The sequence below is a fragment of the Osmia bicornis genome, chromosome 11, assembly GCF_907164935.1.
Source record: "Osmia bicornis bicornis chromosome 11, iOsmBic2.1, whole genome shotgun sequence".
NCBI lineage: Eukaryota > Metazoa > Arthropoda > Insecta > Hymenoptera > Megachilidae > Osmia > Osmia bicornis.
This window is the reverse complement of record NC_060226.1, coordinates 7,447,793-7,474,628: the sequence shown is the minus strand read 5'-3', so window position 1 is coordinate 7,474,628 and position 26,836 is coordinate 7,447,793. Positions and strand designations below refer to the sequence as shown.

At 34.2% G+C, this 26,836-nt stretch overlaps 3 protein-coding genes across 3 annotated transcripts; 1 reads left to right on the top strand and 2 right to left on the bottom strand.

Annotated features, from left to right (window-relative positions):
• Positions 1-367: 367 nt before the first annotated feature.
• On the bottom strand, positions 368-2,205 carry LOC114873304. The gene is made up of 3 exons (XM_029181498.2): positions 1,757-2,205; positions 1,475-1,576; positions 368-1,310 (listed from the first exon to the last, which is right to left on the bottom strand). The coding sequence occupies exons 1-3, from the start codon at positions 1,880-1,882 to the stop codon at positions 978-980; spliced, it is 561 nt and encodes a 186-aa protein (XP_029037331.2). The 5' UTR covers positions 1,883-2,205; the 3' UTR covers positions 368-977.
• Positions 2,206-3,514: 1,309 nt separating this feature from the next.
• LOC114873307 (muscarinic acetylcholine receptor gar-3-like) lies at positions 3,515-19,378 on the top strand. Its single transcript, XM_029181502.2, has 3 exons — positions 3,515-3,973; positions 13,946-14,156; positions 14,657-19,378. Exons 2-3 carry the CDS (start codon positions 13,972-13,974, stop codon positions 16,647-16,649), a joined length of 2,178 nt encoding a protein of 725 aa, XP_029037335.1. The 5' UTR covers positions 3,515-3,973; positions 13,946-13,971; the 3' UTR covers positions 16,650-19,378.
• A 242-nt stretch (positions 19,379-19,620) lies between these two features.
• On the bottom strand, positions 19,621-26,830 carry LOC114873308 (putative metabolite transport protein HI_1104). Its single transcript, XM_029181504.2, has 10 exons — positions 26,645-26,830; positions 23,203-23,314; positions 22,878-23,001; positions 22,480-22,632; positions 21,941-22,051; positions 21,712-21,874; positions 21,212-21,410; positions 20,762-21,040; positions 20,487-20,684; positions 19,621-20,316 (listed from the first exon to the last, which is right to left on the bottom strand). The coding sequence occupies exons 2-10, from the start codon at positions 23,306-23,308 to the stop codon at positions 20,114-20,116; spliced, it is 1,536 nt and encodes a 511-aa protein (XP_029037337.1). The 5' UTR covers positions 23,309-23,314; positions 26,645-26,830; the 3' UTR covers positions 19,621-20,113.
• Positions 26,831-26,836: the final 6 nt, after the last annotated feature.

Here is a 26,836-nt window from a genome sequence, read left to right as displayed (position 1 = left end):
TTCTGATATAAAGGTCAGTTCAAAGTATGTATACGTAATTATTTACATAATTTTTAATATTTATTATAAAAAAGGATCAAGTATTGATAGAAACTATAATAACATGCCAGGGATAAATTTATTCATTTAAATACATTTTACATTCTGAGGATAAAATGGATGCGAATCGTTTATTACATTATATTTTTTATCTTCTAAATTAATTTTAACTAATTCAGAACAGAAGCTAAGTTTAAAAAAATGTTCATATAAAAGATAAATTTTATAAATGCTCATTATAAAATATATATATTTTTAATAAATATGTATATATTTAATCATTTTATGTAATAATATTATACATAATTAATTTAAGATTTTTACTACATTTAAACAATGATATATTCTGCAAGTTATGGTAACAAGTAATTTATTTTAATTGTAATATAAATATCAGTTTTTAAATGTGAAGAAATATGTAACAGGAATTATATTTACTTTCAAAGTAAATATAATAATAAGAACTTTGCACTTATACAAGCATAAGACACATAAATCTCTTAAAACTAAGACAGCTTTGTCTTAGAGCTTAAACCATCAGATTGATAAGCTTCAATTTCTCTTTTTTTGAACTCCTCTTTGCTTTATTTAAGGATGAGGAAATGACATGTCAAAATCAGATTTAGCTCAATTGAAAGTACTGGCTGAAGTCATGAAGTATTGCCTAAATAATGGAAAAATTAATAGGAGAAGATACTGTAAGAAATAATGTGTAACTACTCTTCTCGCAAATTATTTTGTATGCATGGCACAATAGTATTGTCTAATACCTAATTCCAGGTACAGCAATGATTATTATTATCAAAGCAAAATTTCATATTATATGTACCAGACGGTATTAGATACATCAGAATTATATTTTGCTAAATGTTATATTGCATATGTATATCCAAAAATTTGGTTTCAAAGAATTTGACATTATCTTCGTACATCAATGATTACTTCAAAAATTTTTTCATTTGTTTTGTCTGATGTTGCATACTGTATTGAGCATTTTCAGCTTTAGTAATAAGGGAATCTAACTTGTCCAAATGGGATCCCATTTTTTCATTGATGTCAATCTTTTTTGGTAATACTGGTTCAGTTTCTGCTTTGTCCATACATTTCTCATCATTTGCTAGTTCTATTGTTAAATTTTCTTCATTCATTGATGTTTTAGCAAGAAGATCTTTTGGATCATTGTCATTTTTCTTGCTGTGTTTATGATCTGGTGTACTGTTTCGAGACCCCACTTTTACTTTCAACAGAGTACTTAAACTGCCACAAACATTCTGTAAAATACTTTTGTTCTACAAATTGATGCTTTGAACTTAAATTATATAATTTTTGTGATGTATATGTTTATGGCTACTAACACTGCTTTTAGAAAAAAAATAAAATAATTGGCAAATCATGAAGCAATGATATTTAAAAGAACCATAAACAATTGTTTAACCTTGAATCTATTAATTTTTTTCTGTGTTGCATTGAGAATAGTGTGTAATTCTTCTAATCCACCTCCTATTCGTTGAGCGGCTTCATCAGAGGAATCCAAGTTCTGTAAAGTATATTATAAATTTCTTTTTAGATATCTGAAGTTATTACTCATTAAAATATTAAACATACTTTTCTTATGATGATTGCAGTAGTAATAGTACTTACAATTTGCAAGAGAATACAAAAATCTATTTTTTGCTACATTTATGCTTGTCTACTGGCATAATAATAATATAATTACTTGAATCACTGCATCGTCGTCGTTATCATTGACATGATCGTTCGCTTCTCTCCACTCCTCCTCGCTTGGAATTGGTAATCCTAACAATTCTGCCCTTTCGCAAGCGTAAATGTAGGCCTGAGACATTTTATAGATTAAACTAACTACTTTCTGATAAACGTTCTTTAGCAAGATGTAACAATAAAGTCTAAATATATTCTATTTTTATTTTTTTGGTCTTTTCAAGGATATACTACTAATCAAACAGTAAGTCTATTAAATATTAGTGGAAGATTAAGGGTGTTCCAGGAATCCATGTTCGAACAAATGGTGCGCAAGCTCCGATAGAAAATGAAACTAAGTTTTGGCTATTATTGACGCTATAACTGAGAAAAAATTCTAATTCTTGCGAAGTAAACTTTTTAAGAATTAAAGTTCGTTTTGCAATACTCAAAAATGGAAAAATGTTATTAGAATACCATGCATGTTTTTATATTTATTTTAACGTGAAATCCGTAGAGTTTCAATGTAAATAAAGTATAAAATGTTATTTCATATTCTATTATAAAACATTTATTGGCCTAACAATATTTCAAATAATATTTTTAAAAGCACTTATTTTTTAAATTTAGCGGGAACTCTGTAGGTAATCTGGGTTGATCGTAGTTCAACAACTTGTTACCTGATGGCGTTAGTAGTACTGTTTTTTGAAAGTGCACGTTAAAGAATTTAAAAACATGAAAACACGGTTTACACGTTGTTTAGAGTTCATCAAATCAATTAAATTTCAGTAATGTAAAGTCCTTTTTTACCGCTATATGAATTAAATGATACAAAATGATAGAAAGTGAGTAACTCTGAAGTGACGAACCATTTGCCGCAGTGTAATTCTACATATACAGTTTGAAGAATTCGAAATTAATAATTACATATCTTAGGAGTGATGATAAACGTGCAAAAAACTTTCGAACGTGTTAAAAAGCATTTATGTTCATAACTTGATTACTAACATTTACCATTAATTTCATGTTTTCTTTAATTATATTTCTTAGGAGTGATAAGAAGGTTGTGTAAAAAGGAAGAAAATACATACCTATTAAATGAAATATAACCATTATTACGATCATTTGTTATTACTTTTTAATAGCATTTTTGATATATAATAAATAGTTTATAATTTTTTGGATTGTGCGCAATAATACAGTAGAAATGGAAAGACTAACGAATTGCCACATTGATTGCATTCCTAAATGTATACTTCATTACTTTCCCAACATTTTTACAATCAATTAAAACCGCGAAGGAATTTCCCTTTTATTAAATTTATTCGAACCCATATTTTAATCGAAATTCTTTTTTGCAAGTAAACAGTAAAAGATACATGGATATATTATATGTCTACTATTTTTGTACTATAGATTTGTAGCATTGATTGTTAATAGATACAGCTTCGCAGAATTTTAATTTACACAATCTGAACCAGTTTTTTCAAACCAGTGTAGTTATCAAAAGGTGTAACTGTCAACAAGTTTAGCCACGTAGATTCAACAGATTTTTATCTGCTCACCGAAGGGACATTGGCACCTGATTAATCGAAAAGGTATAAAAAAAAACTTCTCAATTGTTTGAATAATATAAAAAAGTTTATTGCTCAGAAATATCATTCTTCGATAAAATCGTGTAACGTATAATCAAAGTTTCCGAACATGTCGTGTCGTACTTTGAGCGGGGCGAAAGAAAGACAGGATTTCGTCCAGTTGACTAGAGGAAAAGGGGCCAATCAGAGCGCAGCGAGTGGCGTCGAATCGGGAGAGTTCGGGATGGGACGAGGTAAGCACGATTTGCTTGCTTCGTGAATCTTGCAATCCGCTTCAATTCAGTCAGTTGAGAAAGATCGCTTTTGGTGGAATGTTGTGTTTCGACGCTGCAGTTTATATCTATCGTATATAGGCAGCATTAAGTAACTGTTTACCACAAAAATCGGAACTTTCCATTTCTCAATACACGTAGAATGGTATACAATTCGGTTATACATTCCGCACGGTGATATATCGGTGGTGCGTAGAAATTATTTTCACCTACATGAACGTGACGGTGCCATTTCATAATTTAACACTTTCTTGTTCTTCGGGTCAGTGAAATTATTCGAAAAAGAGGATATATCTCAGCTACAAATCATCAAAAACATCCCTAATATAGATGAAGTGAATGTTCTTCAGGGGCAAGAAGTTTTGTTTGGTGAGTCTTCCAGTTACTTTTTGTCCTTAGCAGTCGAAAGAATTTCCTGCATTTTTTTTAGTACATACGCGAAGTTTTATATCTCTTATTTCACGAAATATTGACTGAGAAAAGATCGTAGAATGAATGAAGATACATATTTATTGTATACGTACCTAAAGCCAGGCATGAGTGAAATGTCATCGGAATGTTGTGATCATAACATTTGAGCACAGTGTGCAACGACAGTAGCGCGTAGGGCACAGTTCGTCTGGTCATTGAATTTGATTGGCGGTCCTCGAACTGCATAAATTACTTTATCGCGTAGTTTATGGCGGGGTCGTAAATGGTCCGCATGAAAGTCCTGCGCTGAGGTACCAGCTAGGCTCCTCCTGCGCGGATTACACAGTACAACCTTTAACCCGTTCGATCAGCAGCGGGAGCTTTCTTTTAGTTTCGATTAGGTAGAAAAAAGGTTAGGTTAAGTTAGGTTAGTCAGCGAAGTACTAATAAAAAAAGATCTGAATGGCTTTAGTCAGTGAAAAATAATTATCTACTTCATATCTGGAAAAAAAATTAATTCCTGGCAGCCTGCAAGGCCTTAGTCATTCAAAAATATTAATATTAAATTATTTTTCGGCTCTGCAGAGCTCTGTATACTATTCTATACCAGGTATGTATACAGTACAGTACCTTCGTGGGGGCCCTTTATGGCCCCCGCCATGAAGTAATTTGTACAGTTCATGCACCACCATTTGACTCGTTAGGCACGAATAAAAGTAGAATACTTCTTTTTAGTTAACTTAGCTCGAAAAATGGTAGAAATAATATGCGCTTGCACAATGTTAGGTCACTCTATCTTTGGATGGAATAAATCCAAATTCTGCAAGCATGCCTTTATTTTACAACTAATAAACTTTAAAAATTAATTTTTGTATTGTGATTCAAGTCAAAATATGGGCTCTGCAGCATTTCTTTGATGACGCCTCTTTTTTGTAAAGCTAAACCAGCAGCTCTTGCAATTTTTAACTTAGGATAAAAAATGAAAATATTTTCGATTATATGTGGGAACAGCTACCAAACTACATAGCATTTTTTTGATATATTGATTTTTGCAAAAATTGCGTATTTTTTAAGAGAAAATGTAAAATTTCAAGAAAAAATCGTCAGAAAATTATTTATAACAAAAGAACTATGCAATGTAATGAAAAAATCCTACGTAGTTCGGTAGAGAATTTAGTTTTGAATATACTGTTTATTTTCAAATCAATTGGTGGTACATAATCTGTTTGATTTATGAATCCGGCCAGTTTGAAAAATGCGTTTAAAGTTTTCGGTAATAGGTGCAACAGAAATTAGTATGTACTTAGAAATTTTTCCCACCCATAATCTTTTGTCATATCATTTTTAAGACATTAAGGCACCTTTTAAGCAACGAAAAAAAATTTTAAGCGCGTTTAATTGCGCGCTTGTATCTGTGCTTACTTGCATAATTCTTTTTACAATACGACTACGTACAATACTTTATTATTTATATGTTTGACAAGCTACGAGAAGCATACATTAGGTTCTAATTTTGGATACACTGTGTGTAACCAAGAAAAAAAAAGGATTGTTTTTTCTTCTCTTAGTTTGTAACCACGTGCTTCCAGCACGAGGAAAGTAATTATCAACGTTCCTTAGCAAATTTAACAAGTATCCTCGTGACTGACGATTCACATCCTCCTGTGACTTTGTTTGACATACGTATTTAAAATTACAAATTGTTTAAAAATGCGTGTCGTGTTTATTTTTCGCGCATTAAAAGAACAAACTTCTGGGATAATATTGATTTTGAAGCGTAAAGTTCATTTTGCTTCTCCTTTCTTGGATAACTTTGTAAAGAATTGAAATATTATGTATCTTAGGCTTATTGAATATGATAATTCGATTTTAAAATGACTGAAACTCATAATTATTAATGGGAACGATTAAACTTTGACGAAATCAATTTTTGCAACCTTTCGACCATTTATTTTGGGCTTATCTAAATTATAAACTAAAGATATGCAGAGAAACGTCATACTAGACGTGAACCAATAATAAAAAGGAAGCCTGAAAAATACGAAAATAAATGGACGAAACGAATGGTATTTTTCGCAAAATTTCACATGAATATTCATTTCATAGTGGAAAGTGAATTTCCATTAATAAATTAGTAATTAATCGGGTGGGTGAAGATGAAATTCTCAGACATTCATCGAGCATAATAAATGTTATTCGAACCAGTAATATTGAAAAGTAAGTTGGAAAAGTACCGTCCCCAATGTTTCGTCGCGTGATAATGTGGAAAAGTTTATACCGTTTTTTCGCGGGCATATGCACTTGGTATTTATACTTGATAAAAATCTAACCCGGTCACCAGTGTATCTCATTTCCCTGAATTTCAAATTGAAACCATTCGAAATGTATGTAACAGTGGGTCACAAAATTATTTGCTCATCGTTTAAAACAGAATACCTCATTTAAAATTGGACCAAACGACTTGAGGCATTTTGAGAAGCTATAAAAATTAATTTATTAAGATAATCTGTCGAAATCGGGGAAAAAATAGTAATAGGCAATTTTTTAACATTTTTATTTTAGTCTATAACGAAAATTTTAAATATGTCTTTCGTAGATTCAAATAAGTTACGTGTATGGTGAAAATTTCATCGAGATCGGTCAACGCATTTAAAAGTTATAAGTAATTAAAATTAAAGAATTAAAATTTCCAAAAATCGCGATTTTCATCTAAGAACATAACTAGTCACGTTCTTAGGTGAAACGTCGCGATTTTCGGAAATTTTAATTATTTATTATTAAAATTAAATAATTACAATTTCCAAAAATCGCGATTTTCGGAAATTTTAATTACTTGTAATTTCTAAATTTACAAATATGATATTTTAAATTTTCATTATAGGCTCGCATAAAAAAGTTGAAAACTTACCATTCACTATGTTTTCACGATTTCAACATTGTAATTTTTTAAAGCGAAAAAATACATATTTTAGTGAATTAATGTTTATAGCTTCTCAAAAAACCTCAAGTTATTCAGTCCAATTTTAACCGAGGTATTCCATTTTGAACTTGCTCCACTTATTTTTTCCTCTGACTGTATATTCTTTAATCCTCATTACTTTTCTGCTTTGTTCATTTGCACGAACGTTATACATTTAGATATTTTTTCAAATTTCTACTCGACTATCTTAGTTCAAACGTTATCAATAATAATATATCGCTTTTTTGCAGAAAAATAAAATTTCTAAAAAAAAAAGTTGCGCATGGAAGAATGACATATTTCTCTGAAAGTAGGTCAGAGTTGTTTCTAAAATTATTATTAGTTTAGTACCTAAATTCACAATTTCTCGAGTCAGGGACATGAAATTTTCACTCTCTATTAAATTCGTTCCTCGCCAGACAGGCATAATAAGGTTAAAAGCCGTGACAATCAGTCTGTGTAGAGTTATCGTTTAGTATTAAAGTCTCTGTCTGTCATAAAAAAAGATCTCCTTATATTTCAAGTTTTTTGTACTTAATTATCGAGTTCAGCAACGTAAGGGAAAACAAGATGATGTAATTTTAATTGACAAGTTACTCCATGCTTCAGATTCATTAGGTGTACAAATTAATTCGGTGCCTTTTCTTTATTTTAATTAGAGATTTATTTTTAAAAATCAATTCCAATTATTGAAATAATCGTTATTATTATTATGTTATCTTGTCATTTTTCAAATATTCAAATTAAATACATTAATTAAGAAGGCATAATCCTAAATGCACCGAATTAATTTGTACATCTAATATATATTTTGAAGACAAAATTCTTGGAAAAACTTGCGCCAAATTTTGTTGCTAATTTTATGTAATACACAGTATACTGTAATGTTTTACATAATATCTTGAATTCCAAATGTCTGAGTAAGTAATCATTTTATTCTGTTTACTTATCTACTAATCCCGGCTTCGATAATTAACATAATTTCTGTTGCAGATACAAAAAATTTCGTTTTTACCAATGAAAAAATATAGGAAATATTTTTGAAATTTAATATCATCTCGTCGGATGGTTTATCGTTTTGTCAATTGTAACATTTTATTTCGTAGCAATAAAAGAACGAATAATCTGATTCTTTGTTTATCGAAACGTATTGTTATTTAGGTCGATGGAGTGTCGAGTTTCCGTTCGCTGCGATTGATATCGCATTAAAATTAGCAACTCTGTTCGAATGATTAATAATTCATGTCTCTCTGTATCTTTCGACAGAAAGAAAGGAACTTTGAAACCGCACGTGTATAGCGATGAGTTGGCAAGCTTAGTATTATAGTTCATTACACTAAATACTTTTAATTAACTGAACATGTATTCCCAAATTTTACATCCTCTTTATCAATTTCAACCATTTCTTCTAACTAGAATGAACAATTTGTTTGGGTTTCTTTCTTTTTATTGCTTTTTCAGAAAATAGGATACCAAGGAAGTTTAATATCGATGTTTCTCAAGATATACAATGTTAATAAAATTTTCTCATTTATTCGTTGCGTTTTCACGGAAATAATTCCACTGAATTTTATTCTTATTTAGTTCTCGCTATTCCAGAAACACTTTCAAACTTAAACAATTATAAGAATGACGTAAGGTGTGTTATTGTAAAGTGTACAATTGTTAGCTCAACCTATTCTTAACGTGAAAATCATCCAGCGGTGAAATTTGCGTCATTAATCGTAGAATACAAACCAGGAACCCGCATAGAACACTGCATGCTATTCGCTCGCGGTATTTTTTTTCTTTTTTTTTTTTTCTGTTTGTTTTATTCATTCGATTTGCGATATTGTACAAAGTTAATTAATATTGATTACTGGAACTAAAAAAGAAAATTGTTTTCGATCGAAGAAATCTGTTATCTTGTGAGTGTAAAAGGAGGCCAGTTGAAGATATTTTCGTAAGCGTTTAATTAAATATTCAGGAAAGGATCGTATATTTCAAATTTAACTCGTTCTTTGCTCTTTGCCGAGCGATCTCCTACGAAACAATTTTTTTTTCTTCTCTTTTTCCTTGTCTGAAAAAATTTCCGGATTGATAATAATGTTTAGTCAGCATGAGACTGTGTCTCCACCGATAGACTAATCCTTATATTCATTGAGTTCATAATTAATTACAGATGAACAGTTTCTAAGAAGAAAAAATAGAGAACGATTACATACTTCGTACTTTGTAATTTTAATCAGTTTAATTATTAAGGTATTTCAAAATAGACAGTTTTTTAAGATGACGGTAATGTTATTCGTTTAGTTTTTGTCATCGTTTTGATCGACAAGTTGATGTACATATACGTTCAGTTGAGACTGTATCAGTGTTAATTATCTTTCATTTAGTTGCTGCGGCACTACACCTTTCCATGCGAAGGACATTACGATTCTCAATGAATGACTATACCGTTATTTTTATACTATAGCGTTATGCCATGTTGAATCGTTTCTATTTATATTTTCTTTTTAATTTGATTGACACTTTTAATTATGTTTCGTGTACAGTTAGAAGCGATACTACATATACAGTTCCTCTAAGGTTAAACATTTCAAATGAGCATATAGTCATGTTGGAAAGCTTTGCAAATAGCGTTGGTTTATTACCGTTTGGATGTATTTAAAGAAGAAGACGAGAGAAGTCGAGTCATTAAGAAAATATACATATCACCTGTTATTTGCATTGAATCGATAAGAGATTGTGGCAAAAATGAAGATCCTTTAAAGTTCTCGGATAATATTTGCATAAGAAAGTAGTTCACACATAGAAAGCGAAACAACAGAGAGTGATATTCATTTATGAATGAAACGAGTGAATACTACTCTTACGTTTGGTTTAATTTGGTTTTTCTTTCCCGAATATCAGCAATAATAATGGGAATAAATTATCCGTGGTACTTGGCCATACCATAAATGTTTTCGGTTTCAATTAACGAACGATTCCATCGAATATTACAGAAAGAATGTCTGCTGACGTCGATCGGTTGAAATTTGCAAAATCCTCAAGGATGCTTCATTATAAAGAAGCAACAACCGGTGATAAGCGATACATAATATCCAACTGTTCGTGACAATGAAATTTCAATTCAGATTAAAGGGGGAAAAAAAAGAAATCTTTAGGAAAAAGGAGAAAACTTTCCAACTGACATAAGGAGGAAATAAAATCATTCGATAGTTTCTTCTTTCCTTCGATTCCTTGAAACAATATATTATATATATCTTATCACAGCGATAAAAATGAAGGCTAAAATGATTTCTTTTTTTCAATTAACACTGTAAACATGCGAGAAGGGAATAAAATAATATTTCCCCGTGTCGTCGTTTAAGGAACTACCGAGGCTAACTTCCAATAAAAAGATTTTCCCTTCATTAACGAAGGGGTTATACTAGGGATCCGCGGACACCCAATATTACGGGCTCGGATAAAGTCGGGCAGGTTCGGACGATCTCCGATATTATGTACAATATCAATCATAGTGTCCGTTTGTCTAATGTATTTTGTAATTTCAAATAAATTATTGAATATTCTAAAGCTTTTATCAGATGATTATGTTAATTATTTTAACGTTTTTGTTAAATAATTAGATTTATCATATTTGCTGCGGTTGAATTTGGATTCCAAAGTCATTGCTTTTTCACTAGACGAACGGACTTTGTTAATACTTGCAATAAGCATGCGCAAAATCTGTTTTATGTGGAATTTTGGAATAAGATTATAACGAATTTATTTGAAATGAATTTCATTCCATGCAACTTGTATTTTCATTTTATACAAAATAGATTTTGAACATGAGAGTTGGGTCGCGGCCCGCGAGATCTGGTTCGAATCTGCCCGACTTTATCCGACCAGACCCGAAATAGTCGGGCCACCCGTCCGAGCCCGGCCGATTTTTTCCGAGCCCAGCCGATTTTTTCCGAGCCCGCCCGAGCCCGTAATATCGGCTCCCCTCGCATCCCAATTTTATAACTATGTATAGCCATTTTCATTGAACTTGAAGCTTCAAGTTGGTATACATACCATAAGTACCATTTTGCGAAACTTTTATGTCACGAAATGATAGAAGACGCGCATGGTACAACACATGGTCTGACCAGCGTTGAAAGCAATAAAACGCATTTACGACGGATTCAGATGTGCTTGAAATCCCGTTGTTCTAATTTACCTACGATTTTACGTACAACGTTCCAACCACTCTCTCTGACTCCGCTTAACTTTTCAGTTATATTTAGCAGTATAGCATATATATACTGTAAAGCTTGAGGAAAACGGGATCGAGCAGGATTTACCGACGATAATTCTCTTTTAGAAAAAATATACATTTGTAACGATCACACGTAACGCATATCGGTCGGAGGTGCGCAAATTTCTTTTCAAGTAAAACTAATCGTATTTTTGTTTATCTGACAGACAGTTACGTAGATTTTCACGGTCGATTAAAAACGATAATAAATGACGAGCGTTACAATAGTAATGGATCGTTGTACCGATGGTAATTACTAGACTGAAAATATGAATTTGAAAAAGCTTTAGCTGACGTCAGATGATAGTGACGCTTGTATATTTATTTTCACTGGCAAACGTCTCAACATTTTTCTTTTCGTTTGTTGCGTTTCAGGTAAGTTGTTTATCCAATGTAAATGCATTTCTCGAGAGGAAGAGAATAATAAAACCATCTCCGTGTCTGCGTCATCCCGTTACATTTCGAATACACGATTTACAATTCATAGAAGCAGTCTTTTATATCTTTGTAACAATAGGAAACATCCGAATCATGATTTTCACGATTCCTTTTAAATTATATTGCAAATATGTATTTTTTGTTTTGTTTTTTTTTGTATTAATTAGAGAAGCTGCTGAATTTATCATTTAACGAAAAATCAATCAATGAGTCATTTTAGAGCCGAGTCACCCTAATGTCCCACGCAATCTACTAATGGATCGTGATAAAAGTTCACGACCTTACGATAACTCATGTGGGAACCAGCAGCATGAGTACATACATTGATTTTTAACCCCTCGGCATATTGATCGTAACGAACATTCTTTCGGTCATTAGATCATCTTCCTTTCGGGTATTCCTTCCGACTAATGATCGGGCAATCGTGAAGCAAGGGAGACCGGGTATGGTTGTCACAATTGTTATAAAAATGAAACTAAACAATTGAAATGTACTCATAATTATCGCCTCTCCCACGCGATCGCTCAATTCGCTGTAGATTAGTATCAAGACACGACGGGTCATTGTTAGTTTTGATACACTTGAAGTAAATTTTTGCAATATCTTTTCTATTAGATAAGTATATTGGTTTCTTAGTATCGATTGTAACGGCTTTAAAATCCGGTAGTTTAGAGTTTTATTTAACTTGTTGCTTCTTTATAATGAAGCCGGTAGAAACAATTAGAGGTTCCTTAAATAATTGTGATGTATTTATTAAAATTCAAGAAATTACGCAATATCTTCCCTAATACTTACGTTCACTTTTCAATAGATAATTTTTTCTTATCATTGAAGCCCGCTCGCAAAACGATCAATTTTCTTCTGTACTGCAACGGATATTTTCACAGCTTGTGCCAGCGGGAAAGTCCGTTAAGTCTATATATAAACTGACAGCAACACTTTACTGCAATATATGTATATATTCAGGTCATGTAGAATAATTTTCAGAAAAGAAATTGGCTCGTTCGACCACATCATTTTTCGTTTCTGCCAATTGTAAGATTTAGCATTTGTATATAGAAAGTACTGGCTTGGGAAAATTGTTTGAAATTGTAACAATGTTTCAGTGAAGAATTATTGAAAAATTCAAGAAGGAAAAACAAAGGGATCATAAAATATGAAAAGCCAAAACTAACGAAATTACTGTGTTGTTTACAAATTACTTTTGTTTCTCTTCAAAAAAAGAACAAATAATATTTTCATTGTAAATATTAATCATTTTCTTTATATAAATTGCTTTTGTTTGGATGTTACAATATACGTACTTAGGAACTACCCAAGTGTTACACTCACGTATTAATAAATCTTTGCCAGCTTGTAGAGCTCGTCGAGCTGAACACGCCTATACCCCGTTTTGTGGGCAGACGACTAATTGTTTAAAAGATATTAATAATTAAAGTTAGTTACTCCTTACATTCTGAAGTATGACAAACTCACACATACAACTCGCAATTTAGAGATCCACGGTTTAAATCCTTGATTCCCAACATTTTTTTTTCTTTTTAATAATAATTTGTCTCTTTTTGAATAACTATTACATAAAAGTTATCATAAAAAAAAAAAAAAAATTTTTTTTGGGAACCAGGGATTTGAACCGAGGACCTTCAAATTGCAAGTCACTGATCTGCTCTGTGGTTAAACACATGACTCATAATCTAAAGGTCCTCGGTTCAAATCCTTGGTTCCCAAAAAAGAATTTTTTTTTTTTATGATAATTTTTATGTAATAGTTATTCAAAAAGAGACAAATTATTATTAAAAAGAAAAAGAAAAAATGTTGGGAATCAAGGATTTGAACCGTGGATCTGTCTGTCATACTTCAGAATGTAAGGAGTAACTAACTTTAATTATTAATATCTTTTAAACAATTAGTCGTCTGCCCACAAAACGGGGTATAGGCGTGTTCAGCTCGACGAGCTCTACAAGCTGGCAAAGTTTTATTAATAAGTGAGTGTAACACTTGGGTAGTTCTCCTTGTTAGAGCGTGTTTTGAATTTTGCAACATTTCGAGGAAAACTAAATTGGACGATTATGAATGCTCGAGTGAATGTACGTACATATATTTTTCAAGGTTCGTTTTGAATAAGATAAAAATAGCAAAGGACATAATATTTATTTTATACTCGAAACTTGTTTAAGAATACTTCTACGATTAGTCTGTATTAAAAATCGTCTATAAAACTAGTAAAAATTCGTTTAAATACATAAATCTGTTCCGTCTGTTTCAGAATTGTGTCGCATCTATTATACATGAATGGTTGGAGATTCGCCAGACATCGTCGAAGAAGGATCTATCTCAGATCTGGGAGATCTAGAAGGATGGTGGGATAATCAAGGAATCGTGGCATGGAGTTTCGTCCTTTTTGGATGTTTCTTTCTAAATTCCATTCTTCTCTTGGCGTTTCTTATACGCCCGTCGCTGCGGACCATTTCCAACAGGTTAATTAATCATTCATTTTGCTCGTTATAATATTATTTACCTACCTTTTATATGTATTCCATTACCTTTGTAAGAAGACCTTGGAATCTTTGGAATTCCTCCACTCCCGGTGCTGATAGTTTCTTCCATCTTGTATCATTTTAGAGCTGTAGTCCATCGTATCCTTTCACAACTCTTAAACCATCTTTAAAGGAAATAGCTGTCCAATACGTTAGCCAACCCCCATGGTCCTTGCAAATTTTCACCCCATGGAATCCATAGAATAGGCAGCCAAGATGATTTGTACCAAGTTTTCTCCAAATCGATTAATGGGTACAAAATGGCGGCCAAAGTTGACCCTTTTAACATGGGGCTAGGGTGCTTTCGGCATCCTAGTTTCCGGATATGTTAAACTAGACGATAATACCTTTCAAATGAGCCCATGAGCATCAAAATCGTATTGGATAGCTATTTCCTTTCCCCTACAGTCCGCTAATCAGCTCGTTGATTTTGATTTCAGGTTTGTCATGAACTTAACCGTGTCAAACCTGCTGGTATGCGCCACCATGATCCCGTTATTGATCATGGACGCAGCCTCAACCGCACCTATAGTAGATTCTACGTCCATAGGTAGTATCTGCACGATATCGGAGGGTGCGGTCGCCATCGTGACAACATCCTCTGTGCTCTCGGTCCTCTTGATCGCAGTGGATCAATATTTTGCTGTAGTGGATCCATTACGTTATCGAGCTAGAGTGGACAAATTGAAGGCTGGCATCTTGATCATGTCCATTTGGTTCATCTCTATAGTCTTCGGCTTCCTAGCGTTCTTCAACCCGAATCCTCAGAGTCTCTGGTTATCTTGCTGTTCAAGAAACAACAACTTTCTCGTCAATATCACTTCGTTATCATTCGACAATGGAACTAGGGAAATAAACGTCACCGAATTACCTCAAGTATTAAATACCTCGGACAATGGTAACTCAATGTTGGATACATTGATGGACAGCAGTACCATTACTTATGGTTTCATCTACGCCATTGTATACAGCATTTTCGTTTATTTCATCCCATTCGTCGCCATCTGTTGGATCTACGTCAGTATTTATGTGGCTGCTCATAGAAATTCGGTGAGAACGAGGAAAAGTGGATCGAGACCGATACTCTCTTCGGCTAGCTTCACCGAGGAACAAAATGGCCCGTCTAGAGTTCAGCGTCTGCAGACAGACACTATCGAGGATTTTCGTAAATTGCCAAAAATATCCAGCCTCTCGTCGATCGACGAGACCAGCGAAACCGTACAACCACCGGGACAAGGATCTAGAAGACGTTCTTTTTCGTCGGCTCTGGAGATTGAGATTTCCTCCCCGCCGATGGATGACCAACCTTCATCAGGAATAGTGTTCACCGTTGGACTTCAACCTTTCCAGGTATCCCCTCGCTGTTCGAAACATTCGGAACCCACGGATGATCAATTAAGCGATTCTGCGAGTGAGAAAAACGATCCTCAGGTAGAAGAGCAAACAGGAAAATCTTGGAACTCGAGTTTCGTCATCGACCAAACCGCCGATTCGGAGGACGAGCTTCCTCCCGAGTGTTTTGACAACAAGCTGTCTTTAGAAAACATGTCGAATGATGATAAACAGGATGACTTGGCAGCAACAGGACATCTGCAGCCTGAAATTGACCCGAAGACTCAAAGACCAACAGACAGTGGGATATTGAAGAACTTCTCGGAAGTGAAACCTCATCGTAGATTATCCACCACTTTCGTTGATATAGAACCTAACCTTCCTGATAACTCAACGGTGGTTAGCAACAAGACTGACAAAGACACCGGCACCGGTGCAGCAGAATCATCCTCCTGCCTCTTGACACCCATAGTAACGATAACACCTGCGACGAATAAAAACGAAGCTCTTCAACGGGTGGCAAGCGTCAGGAGTACCTCTAGTTATATAAATTCTCTAAAAGATAGAATCAGCAACGGGTCTATATTTAGGCACAGAGAAGAGGCAAGAGCGGCGAGAATCAGCGCTGTGGTTATAGTGATGGGTTTGATTTGTTGGTCACCGTATGTGGTACTTTTGTTGACGAAGAATTTACCTCGTTCCACTGGCCAACATTTGCCCCACAAGTACGACGTGTTGGCCTCGAGCTTTTTCATCTTGGCCGCTTATATCAGTCCTCTGTTGTTCGGTTACCGTTCGAAAAGAGTGAAAAGAGAGCTGAGACGGTTCTTCTGTTTCCGTAAAGAGCTCTCCTACAAGAACAACAGGAGCCTGATGGCTAAGAAGGTGCTGAAAAGGAGGCACAGCAGCACCTTGAGTCACTTCGAGATGGACCACAAGTATAATATATTTAACTGTGTTTATGGGAGGAACCGGTGGCCCAAAGAAAAGGTTCAGTTCGTTCAAGTACCGGACACGGCGTTAGCTGTAGAGACATGCAGAAGTAGCTTCTCCAGCGGTGCCAGTACTCAGATCTCTAGCACCTCCACCGAGGAATGTTGACCAGTATCTGTTTCATGTTACTGACACTGAGCCTTATACTTAATCGTGTTAATCAAGTGTCTGACCAGAGTTACTTATGAACATACCAAATGAAACTTTTTACATTGAATATTGAGAAATATTCGGATTAACCGTCTGTGTAAGTACTTGATGGTTAGAAAGTATTCGATCAAACAGAATTGTTTCGATACGAGAATATACATGTATGTAGATTTCTTTTATTATTTTAAGAATTACGATAGATAAGGATACTGTTAGGTTGTTGCAGATATGTAGTACGAAAAGTCTGACACAGTTTCATGGTATACCGAATGTGAAGCTTAAACCTTGATGAAAATCACTGCATAAATGCTTCATTAATGCTCTTAATAGAAGGTGGCTGTTTGCCAAACAGATCAAATGATGAATGATTTCGAAACGTATGAAGTCTGACATAAATTCATGACATAAAAGTATTGTAAAATGGCACTTGTGCTGGTACCATTTTGAAGCTTGAAATACAATGAAAACGAGGGTATTAATATTTTTTATAGGAAAATGGTTCAGAGTAAAATCTGCAACAATCGAGTAGTGTATGAGTATTTACACTTAATTTTCTATTTTTTTAACAGAATTTTTCTATGTTACTTAATTATCCTCTGATGTAGGAGTTCTAATGAAAAATTAAGTACCAAAGATACACTCTTTGTATTCAAAAAAACTCAAGTATTTATTATTTCAATGAGAAAAAGGTTAGAGGTGACAGAAGAAAATAGTTGTTTGGCTACAATCTTTGTAACCAACACACCCGTCTGGCTGAAGGTTACTTTTGTGATGGTAACAGACGTCACAGGTGACTTCTTTATACACTTACTGACTATTTTCAGATACATTTGAAACGATGGCAGCCAGTCTTTCACTTTCATTTCATTGACAAAGAGAGTGGTTGCCAAGTTTGTGTATTTTACATTTGCCAAGAAAAATCAGAGACCATCGAGTAATTACGCAAACTGCGAGGATAGTTTAACACGTTCACTGTCGTAAGGGTAATCGTTGATCGACAGACGATCATCATTTCCCATATGCTAGTGAACGTGTTCAATACGTTCGGTTTCTTTCAAAATTTCATTAAAACCTCACGTGATTTTCGCGGTTCGTTGACTAATCGTACATATTTGCCGAGATAAGACACGAAAAGATGTTTAAAAAAATCAATATTTACAATTTATCGAACGGAATCGATGAATATTTGCGATGCGTTTAAATGCAAATTAAACCAAAAAATTTGTTAAGTTATTCTACAAAGTAACGTCACTTTCTTGATTGATTAATAATTAACATAAAGATGTTAGCTATAAATATCGGTGGCTATGATTTTCATGAAAAAATTCCAAATCTATAGGATGATTTGACAAGAGTAGGTGTGAAAAATGATTTGTCTCCAAAAATCAATATTATTTTTCTGTATACCTGAATACATGACAATTTGATTAGATGGTAATAAAAAGTAAAAAGATGGCACTTGAAAGAATGTAAAAATAATTCGTTTGGCAGTTCTATAAATAAGGAACAGTAAAAAAAAAAAAAAGGTGGTTGTGCATAGATGACACGCGGTCATATATTTATAGTTCAATGTTTGTGTGAAATAAGCTTCACAAACGTTTATTCTCTTACTATCTTTTTTTTTCTTCGTGAAATTTCACTAGTATTAAATTACATATCTGTTAGGTTTATTAGTCAGTGTCGACGAGGCTGTTTTAACGCGGTGACATCGATGTTTTGCACCGCAGCATTTATCGAAGCAGCAGAATTATACAGAACGTCTCAAGAATAGTGTACATTGAGTTGCATTGAACTTGTCGCAGTGAAATTGGCTACAAATCGGCTCACGAACGCTGCGTGAATGCGTTAGTGAATTTGTAGCCAACTTCACTGCAACTCATCGTATACTAGGGATGTTCGGGTATCCGATATTACGGGCTCGGAAAAGATCGGGCGGGCTCGGGCGGGTGTCCGATATTTCGGGTTCGGTCGGATACAGTCGGGATGATTCGGACGAGCATCCGCGGCCCGCGATCCAACTCTCATGTACTTATTAATACTTGCAATAAGCATGTGCAAAATTTGTTTTATATGAAATTTTGGAATAAAATAATTTAATAATAAAATAATTTCGGTGCTCGTCCGAATCTGCCCGACTGTACCCGACCGAACCCGAAATAGTCGGGCTACCCGACTGCGCGCATGTATCGGACGCACGCCCGAACCCATCCGATGTTTTCCGAACCGACCCGACTAGTCGGGAACCCGACAATGTAGTACGTGGTGGAAATGTTGGGTTGTGATTTTCTTTCATATCTAGGACGCAATTTGTGAAACAGCTAATGGAGTAAGGAATCAGTTTCTATATTACCGTAGATAAATATGATTGGTAGTCACTTTAAGGTTAAAGGTTTAGTATCTTTTTTTTTTTGAAACGTCCTGTACATACGTACGAACAACCAGGAGACTGTAACTGCTTTGATTACACTTTCAACATAGCAACACTTGAATAAGCTATTTATTGATACATACCTATCAAAGTATTTTTTTTTTCCCCCATAAGTACATACGTCGATTAATGTAAATATGTACACAACGTATCTCTCATGACGAATCTTATACCTTGAAGTGTCAAGGATGCTATCCACTCCTCCTCCATCGCTATCTATTTTGTACATTACAAATAAAGGATACTTTTCTCTTTTTTATTTATATTAAATAATCTGTACATATACGATGTGATTTGATGATGAATCTTGGTATTGATTTTATTTTGTGTCACATGTTACACAAACGATGCGTGTTGCGTGTACGTGGGTGTATGCTTGAACGTGTATTTTTGTATATCTACGAAGGCACGTGTACATGTATATTCAACAGGCTGTTTTTAATATACGATAATATAATAATATTAGATTTATTGATTCGCCTTTATCAGTGAAACAATAGGTAAAATTGTAGGTAATATTTATTACAGTAATTGACGCTAAATTGTGAAATGAACAGTTTGAAATTTTTTAGAAAAATTTACATTTTACAAAGACATTCGGTGACTTGTAGATTTTTCACAAGTCTGTAATTTATTGAAAAATAAGAAATATTTATTAAGTTATAAAATTTGTCAATTATACGTAATAGTTTCTTGCAGTATTTGAGAATACCTCGTGTGAACCCCGATTCCTGATCATATTATGGGGTTCCCAACTCTTGTTCCACGAAATCCAAGGATTCCACCGGTAAAATTAAGTATTTAATTACGATCGATAAATTTATTTACATAAAGTAATTAATGTTTCAGAAATGAAAGAATAACACAAGTTGGGAACCGATGAATTCGAAACCGTCGTCACAAGGGGAAATTCTGTTTACTATCATGGACACGTTGTAGACATTTTAAATTGCTATTTACACCGGATTCTTTGAAAATGATAGGTATTCCTAACTTATAACCTAGAATTCTCGAAACGATGTGGTGGTGGAGGGTATAGTCGAGGAAGTTCTATCGTTGGTACACGTCCCTCGTCGTTAGTAAACGTGTTATTGTCGTATCCAAACTCTGGTTTGGCATTAATAACGGTTTCTGAAGTCTTTGCTTCTCTTTTGCCACCTTCCATGAAGAACATCGTGAAGAAGAACATTATTGAACCTAATAGAAAAACGTTCATTGATAAGTTATCGGGAATTCAGTATACAGGGCGTTAAAAAATACCCTGAAGACCTCTACACCGCTGGATATATCACGAAAAATCGAAGTGAAAAGTTTGATGAAAAGAGTTGAAAGTGTATATACTCTTATCGAATTGTTTGATCACTTACTAATACCATAAAATCCAGCATAGTAAATATAAAGGGACTCTCGAAAACCGATGGCCATTCTAGTTGGCTCGACCAATATTGGCAAGTTCCCGCCTATATTGTTCATCACGAACAAAAATGCACCAATGGTGGTCGACCTGAGATGCAGAGGTACTATTTCCACGACTACTGCAAACACGATACCAAACCACATTTCAGCTGTAATCAAAGAAACGGTATGTTATTAATGATTCTACAGATAATAGTGTATTAAAATGACATTTTTGTTCCCTTACCAAAGAAGTAAGAAATACCAAGAGTAATCATAGCCCAAAGAGGATTGAAGTACACCGAGCCAAATGCAAAGGGTGTTGCTATTATCTGACTAATGGCTAATACCGCCACTCGTGATCTGATCCCCATTCTTGCTACGAATTTATCACTAATCACTCCACCTACCACCACTCCGATACTACCGATCACTATAGTTACAGCGAATAACCACCATCCTAGATCATAGTCGGGAAAGTAGTCTCTGTAATAGAGGTCGCAGTTGTAGGCGAAGCACATACCGCCTGAAAACAGATAGAAAATCGTTTTGAAGCAACAACATTCTTTGCTCGAAATAGAAGAGAATAAATAACGAAGGAAAATTTTCCCGATGTTTCAAATGAAACCAGCCATGTAGACGCTAATATACCCTTCGAACGTATTTCAATCCTTTGCGTCAAGGTATTGCCCTTTACCGCAATGTCTAATGCTGGCAGCCAGGCATAAAATTATAATCCTCGGTTGCAGGATCACTTTCCATACTGGTGTTTTCTTTCCGTCACTGTTTGTTTCCTCTTCGCCGATTGATTTTCTTTTCGGTTCGGATAGAGTAAATGTAAGAACAGCTATGATCAATCCGATTATACCAGCTCCGTAGTAACACGCTCTCCAGCCCTGTTTAAACAAAGAAAGATACATGTAAAGATCTATAGAATTAATGGTGAATCCAAGGAACTGTAAGACGGTCAGTTTGAATTTAGGTTTACTTTATGGTTTTGCTATTTGGAAATGATATTTTTGAAAAGTTTCGAAAGGAAAGGTAAAGGTCCTTAGAGGTATACGGGATTAGAGGGATTTATTTGGACCCCGTTAGTCCCATAAATTTGGAAAATTTCAATTGTACTCGTGGGTCCCAAAATAGCTTGTCGCTTGTCTTAAATAATTTGATATCTCTCAGATATTGAAATACACCTACCAAATTTAAAATATTTTTATTAGGAATATAACGTCCAACAGGAAATGCAATTCCATATCCTCCATAAATGCCCCAATTAAATATGGACATGACCAGTCCTCGTTGCTCTTCTGGGAACCAGTCAGAAAGCAACCCCGTAGCCAAGGGGTTGCATCCTGCCTCCCTGTTAAGCAATCCACGTGTTAATATGTTAATCATATGCATATAAATATAATTATTTACTACATACCCTGCTGCTAGAACCATACGTAGAATAACTAATTGCCAGTATTCTCTAACTGCTCCCATTAGAATAATGGCTATACTGAATAACAAGGTGCAAATAGTTAACAGCCTCACCCTGGAAATCAATATTAATTTTCAAAAGAGAACCATGAACGTTTTAACGATCTTTTTACCCACTTAAGAGCAATTTTTGGAATTTAACTCCTGTTCGAAAAGTATTGGTAATATCAAGCAAGAAGTGATTACATAATAAAATAAATAGCGTCGCCTAACGGTGTACAATACTCGAACAACAGTAGTGGTAACGGTTGCATTTACGGCTAGAAATGTCAGCTATAAAGACCGATGGTAAAAAGTAGTCATAACTATGATGACATGTATATTGCAATGCTATAAATGTAAAAAAAAAAAAATTGCAATTTACATTGCTTTACCGAACGATCTACAGTGTACTCAATTTAATTTTCCATTTAAAAATCATACAAGTACTTGTATGTTTAAATAATAATATCAACTAAAGTGGTAATTAATTGATATATACACCTGTTGTACTTGTCAGCCGCAATACCGAGGCAAACACCAACGACGGTGAATACGGCTATGAAACTGGGACCAGCCAGGATTTGATAGTCCAAACCAAGGCCGTTATAATTCCATTCGCAATAGTTGGATCCGTTTAGTTCCAGGGACTCGCAACTGTGAAACAAAATATCTTTAACCAGGTGGTTACTGATTTGATCGAAGGTGAACCAAATGAATCTATTCTTCTATTTTTATTTATTCCGAGTACGGTGAAAGTAGGTACTTGTAGTATGGCCCCTATCTGATGATAGAAACAACAGGCTATCTTATTCCATGTTACTATTTTCTAGTGGACCAAAAAGATATTTTTATTCGACTTCGAAAAGGAGGAGGATATTCAATTCAACAAAAGAACTAACAAACTTGAATTCTTAGCTTCCTCGCATTGAACCGGAAGATCCGCGAGGGATAATCTGGTCGTGTTTAATTGGCAGGAAATGTCGCCATAGTGCAAATCCTCTGCTGTCGCCTTGCTTGTGACACCTTGAAAATATGAACATAAAACGAAACTATCTAATTGCGTTGATGATAGTAGTTAATTGAAAAAAAAATGTGTATCAACAAACAATTGAATAACGACAAGAATCTCAAGGTGTTAATTACTTCAATATATATTGCAAAGATAATTAAAGATCGTATCAAGGAACAGGAAGGATAATTATCTGAATCAAATGCATCGCTTACCAATTAAATAGTGACCTAGCTCTCCAAGAACGTATCCAACCGATACGACAGCCAGTGCGTACGGTTTGTACAAGAACCGTACCTTCTGGAACGCTGTCCCCAACATTGTATCCTGGAAGAGACAGAAATTGAAAGATTAATGACTCTCACGCGATATCGCGTGCACTTTGTTGGATACCGTCATAAAATAAGTAAATATTTTTACTTAAATATTTTTAAGGGACGAGAAATCGAATGAGACCATTTTCAGAACTGGCAAATAAACCGCTTTCGAGATATACAGGGTATTCTTAAAGTACGGAAACCCCCTATTACCTCGATAAGAACGCATTTTCACGGAAAATGACTAACCTAACCTAGGTTAGGGTTAGGGTGATGGGGCCTTTCGGAAGTATACCCCAATTGAATTCCTTACTCATCATCCCTGAATCGTACACTTGACCCTTCGAACCTCAGTAATATCCAAGAATTCCTATTGGTCCTAATCCTCATTCCCACCACTTTCAATTTCAGACTTCCGACCTTTTAAAAACAGTACCAGAGCACTTTTCCTTCAAAATATAATACGAATTAGAGCCAGAAGCAGAGTATTTTTGAAACAACGTAAAGAATCGCTAGCAGTAGGAAACTATTTTAAGTGTATTAACGTAGATTTCGTGTACTAAATTTAATAAACTATTTAATTAAATATCGGATGCTCAAACGAGCTACCAGGAATTGGCAGCAGACCCAATAGTTAATCATCGAATACGAATTACGTCATTTATCGTCTACGCTATTTACAAGTTCGCGTTAATTATCCTATGAATTATTCGCACAAAATCGTTTACATACTTGTTAACAATCAGTCGATCGTAAATATACGAATGCTGATGGTATCTCTGTGAGTATCTCGTGTCTTACGAGAAGAATCATTATTTTTATTGCACGTGCGCGATTGGGATTGCTCGTTGAGCTTAACAATTTAATAGTGTTAACAATGAGAGAGCAATAATTTCATAATTACAGCAGCTTGTGAAGAAGAATTAGTCAGCAATATTAACTGGATAATTGGGAAAATTGAATGACATATAAACAAAGAAGCAAAGTAGTACACAACGTGGCGAACAGAAATATTCGATAGAAATGTTCGTACATATATTTTCATAGGTTTCAAACGCATGTACCATACGAGTTGGTCACCTTGAGCCCAAATCATTGAGACGTAACGGGCATAGGTTTTAATAGCGTCAATTCTATTATTCGTGACAATGCTGAGAAGTTAGCACCATCATAAATAAAAAAAAAAAGAAAGAACATAAAGAGACTTCATTGTTTGAGACATTTTTGTCTGACTAGGACATTGTACTTCAATTATTGGTCTGATTCAGACTTGGATACTAAAAAATATATCCATAAGAGGCACATACATGTAAATGATTTAAAATTGGAAATATATACGGAATGTACAGTGGGTGATCAAATTAGAGCCAAATTAGAATCAAATTTGGTATGAAAAATGGGTTTTTCGTGATTGTGTAGAAATAGATCCACAATTTTAAGGTTTTTATATTGTGTAATTTTTAATCAATAATATACAAAAAAAGTACATTTAAAAGATTATTATCGGCATTCTTTCAATGCATTTTAAGCAATTCATTTTGATTGCTTTATTTCTGGCCAATACTTCTATCAAACGTTCAATTAATTGACATTTATTATTAATAATAAATATTTCCAAAAATTTTCGATGGGGTTGAACTTTCACTTTTTTCAACTGTGTATCATAATTTTACAAGCATCAATATATCGTAACAAAAGTAACATAAAACTCTGTTTAACTTGATTTTCATTTAAGAATTAATCATTTTTATGTAAAATCATCAATTTATGCGAGTGGCTCTAATAATTTCATCACCCACTGTTAATGATTTAATTTACACTGGTTAAAAATAAAAGAATTTTTACATTTTCACATCGCAATAACTACAATTCAATAATCATTAATTCTGTTAATTAACTAACAGTGTACATAAAGTACTTCCGTCTTCCACGGTAAATCATTAATCTACTCGCTGACTAAACGTCGTTTTATAACGTCCGCAAAATCATGACGATAGTGCGTGATGATCATCGATGCAAGAAACGAAATTGATTTGCAATGCGAGCAACCGGATGTGTAAGATCCTTTTTTATTCCGTGATTCTTACGAAATGAAGGGGAGCTTGGGATAAGAAACGAGAGCAACAGAGGTGCGACCCGAACAGACTATACTTTTCTATAATTATACGCTGATATTAAATCGAAGGTTGAACACGTCTCATGGGCGTATACCCGGTACTGAGGACTTCTGATTGGAGAACAGTACACCGGGCCTCTCAATTAAATCACCTGCTGGACACCTTCATGAATAACTACTAAGTACTTGCAATTAATTCTGTTGTTCATTAAATCGTCTGATCAACTTTATTCTCTACTAACCGTGCGTCACTGCCTTTCCGGACGTATATGTATTTGGTATCTATAGGGAAGCAGAATGCAAGTTTGTCAATTGGATAAAAGTCATCAACGTTCAAAGCCTAATTAACGACACTGATTAAGCTTAACATTCGCCAAGTATCGAATCAGCTATCCTATAAGGAATTTTCAATTACCTGGTGGTATTGAACGCATTAATATTTTTATGCATTAGTAATCAAAGAAAAGTAACAGTTCGATCAATATAATTATAATCTAATCTGATATATGATATTAGAACAAGTTTGCCAACGAGAAAATATAGCTCGACAAGTGGATCGTTTAAAAATTCCCTCGTTAGCAACTGCAACCAGTTATATCTGTTTACAGTTTCATGATAAAAGTTGCGCAAATTATGCAAAACAATAATAATGCAATCGAGGTTCAACCCACGGACGTTTACGTGTTTCCACGATGTAGATTAAAGCAAGCCACATTCGAAACTTGAAACGGAAGGTTGTACCGTTTGGAATGAGTTCCGGAATGTAAAACATGTGCGGTCGTGTTTGCTCTTTGATAGTCAGATTAATTATGGTCACTCGTGGTAAAATTTTCCACCGACTTCCTTTGAATATCCACTCCGATGATTAATTATTGAATCACTGGCTCCAATTAAATTAGTATGAACGTTGATTTTTTTTCCAATTTTAATCAATCACAATGCATCTATCCCCAAGGACTAAGAGGCATCAATTGACGCAAGCGTACTTTTTTTTAAATTTTTATTTTTATATTCTTCAAAGTAATCATCGCTATCAATACACATGGCATCATGTAACTGGTGTTAGAAGCTTAAAGATGATGATTTTATACAAGCAAATAAGTTGAAAATATGAAATATGTACATTGTCTGAGAATGGTAATTAATATAATAAGTAATTTTTAACAAATTTTGAATAATTGTATTTTTTTGTCACATATCACGTGTCACTCGACGGATACTTACGTGTTAAAGACGGCCGTTCCACGCGCGAAATTTGAAACCAAAAACTATTGAGATCACTATTGATTCGTTTCACGGCACAACAACGCGAAACAAAATGAAAGAAATAATTTTTTCTAACGTACAAACCAATCCCTTCTTGTACGAGGGATGGAGCGTTAAATGAGAAACGAGCCGGTGGACAACCTTCATTTA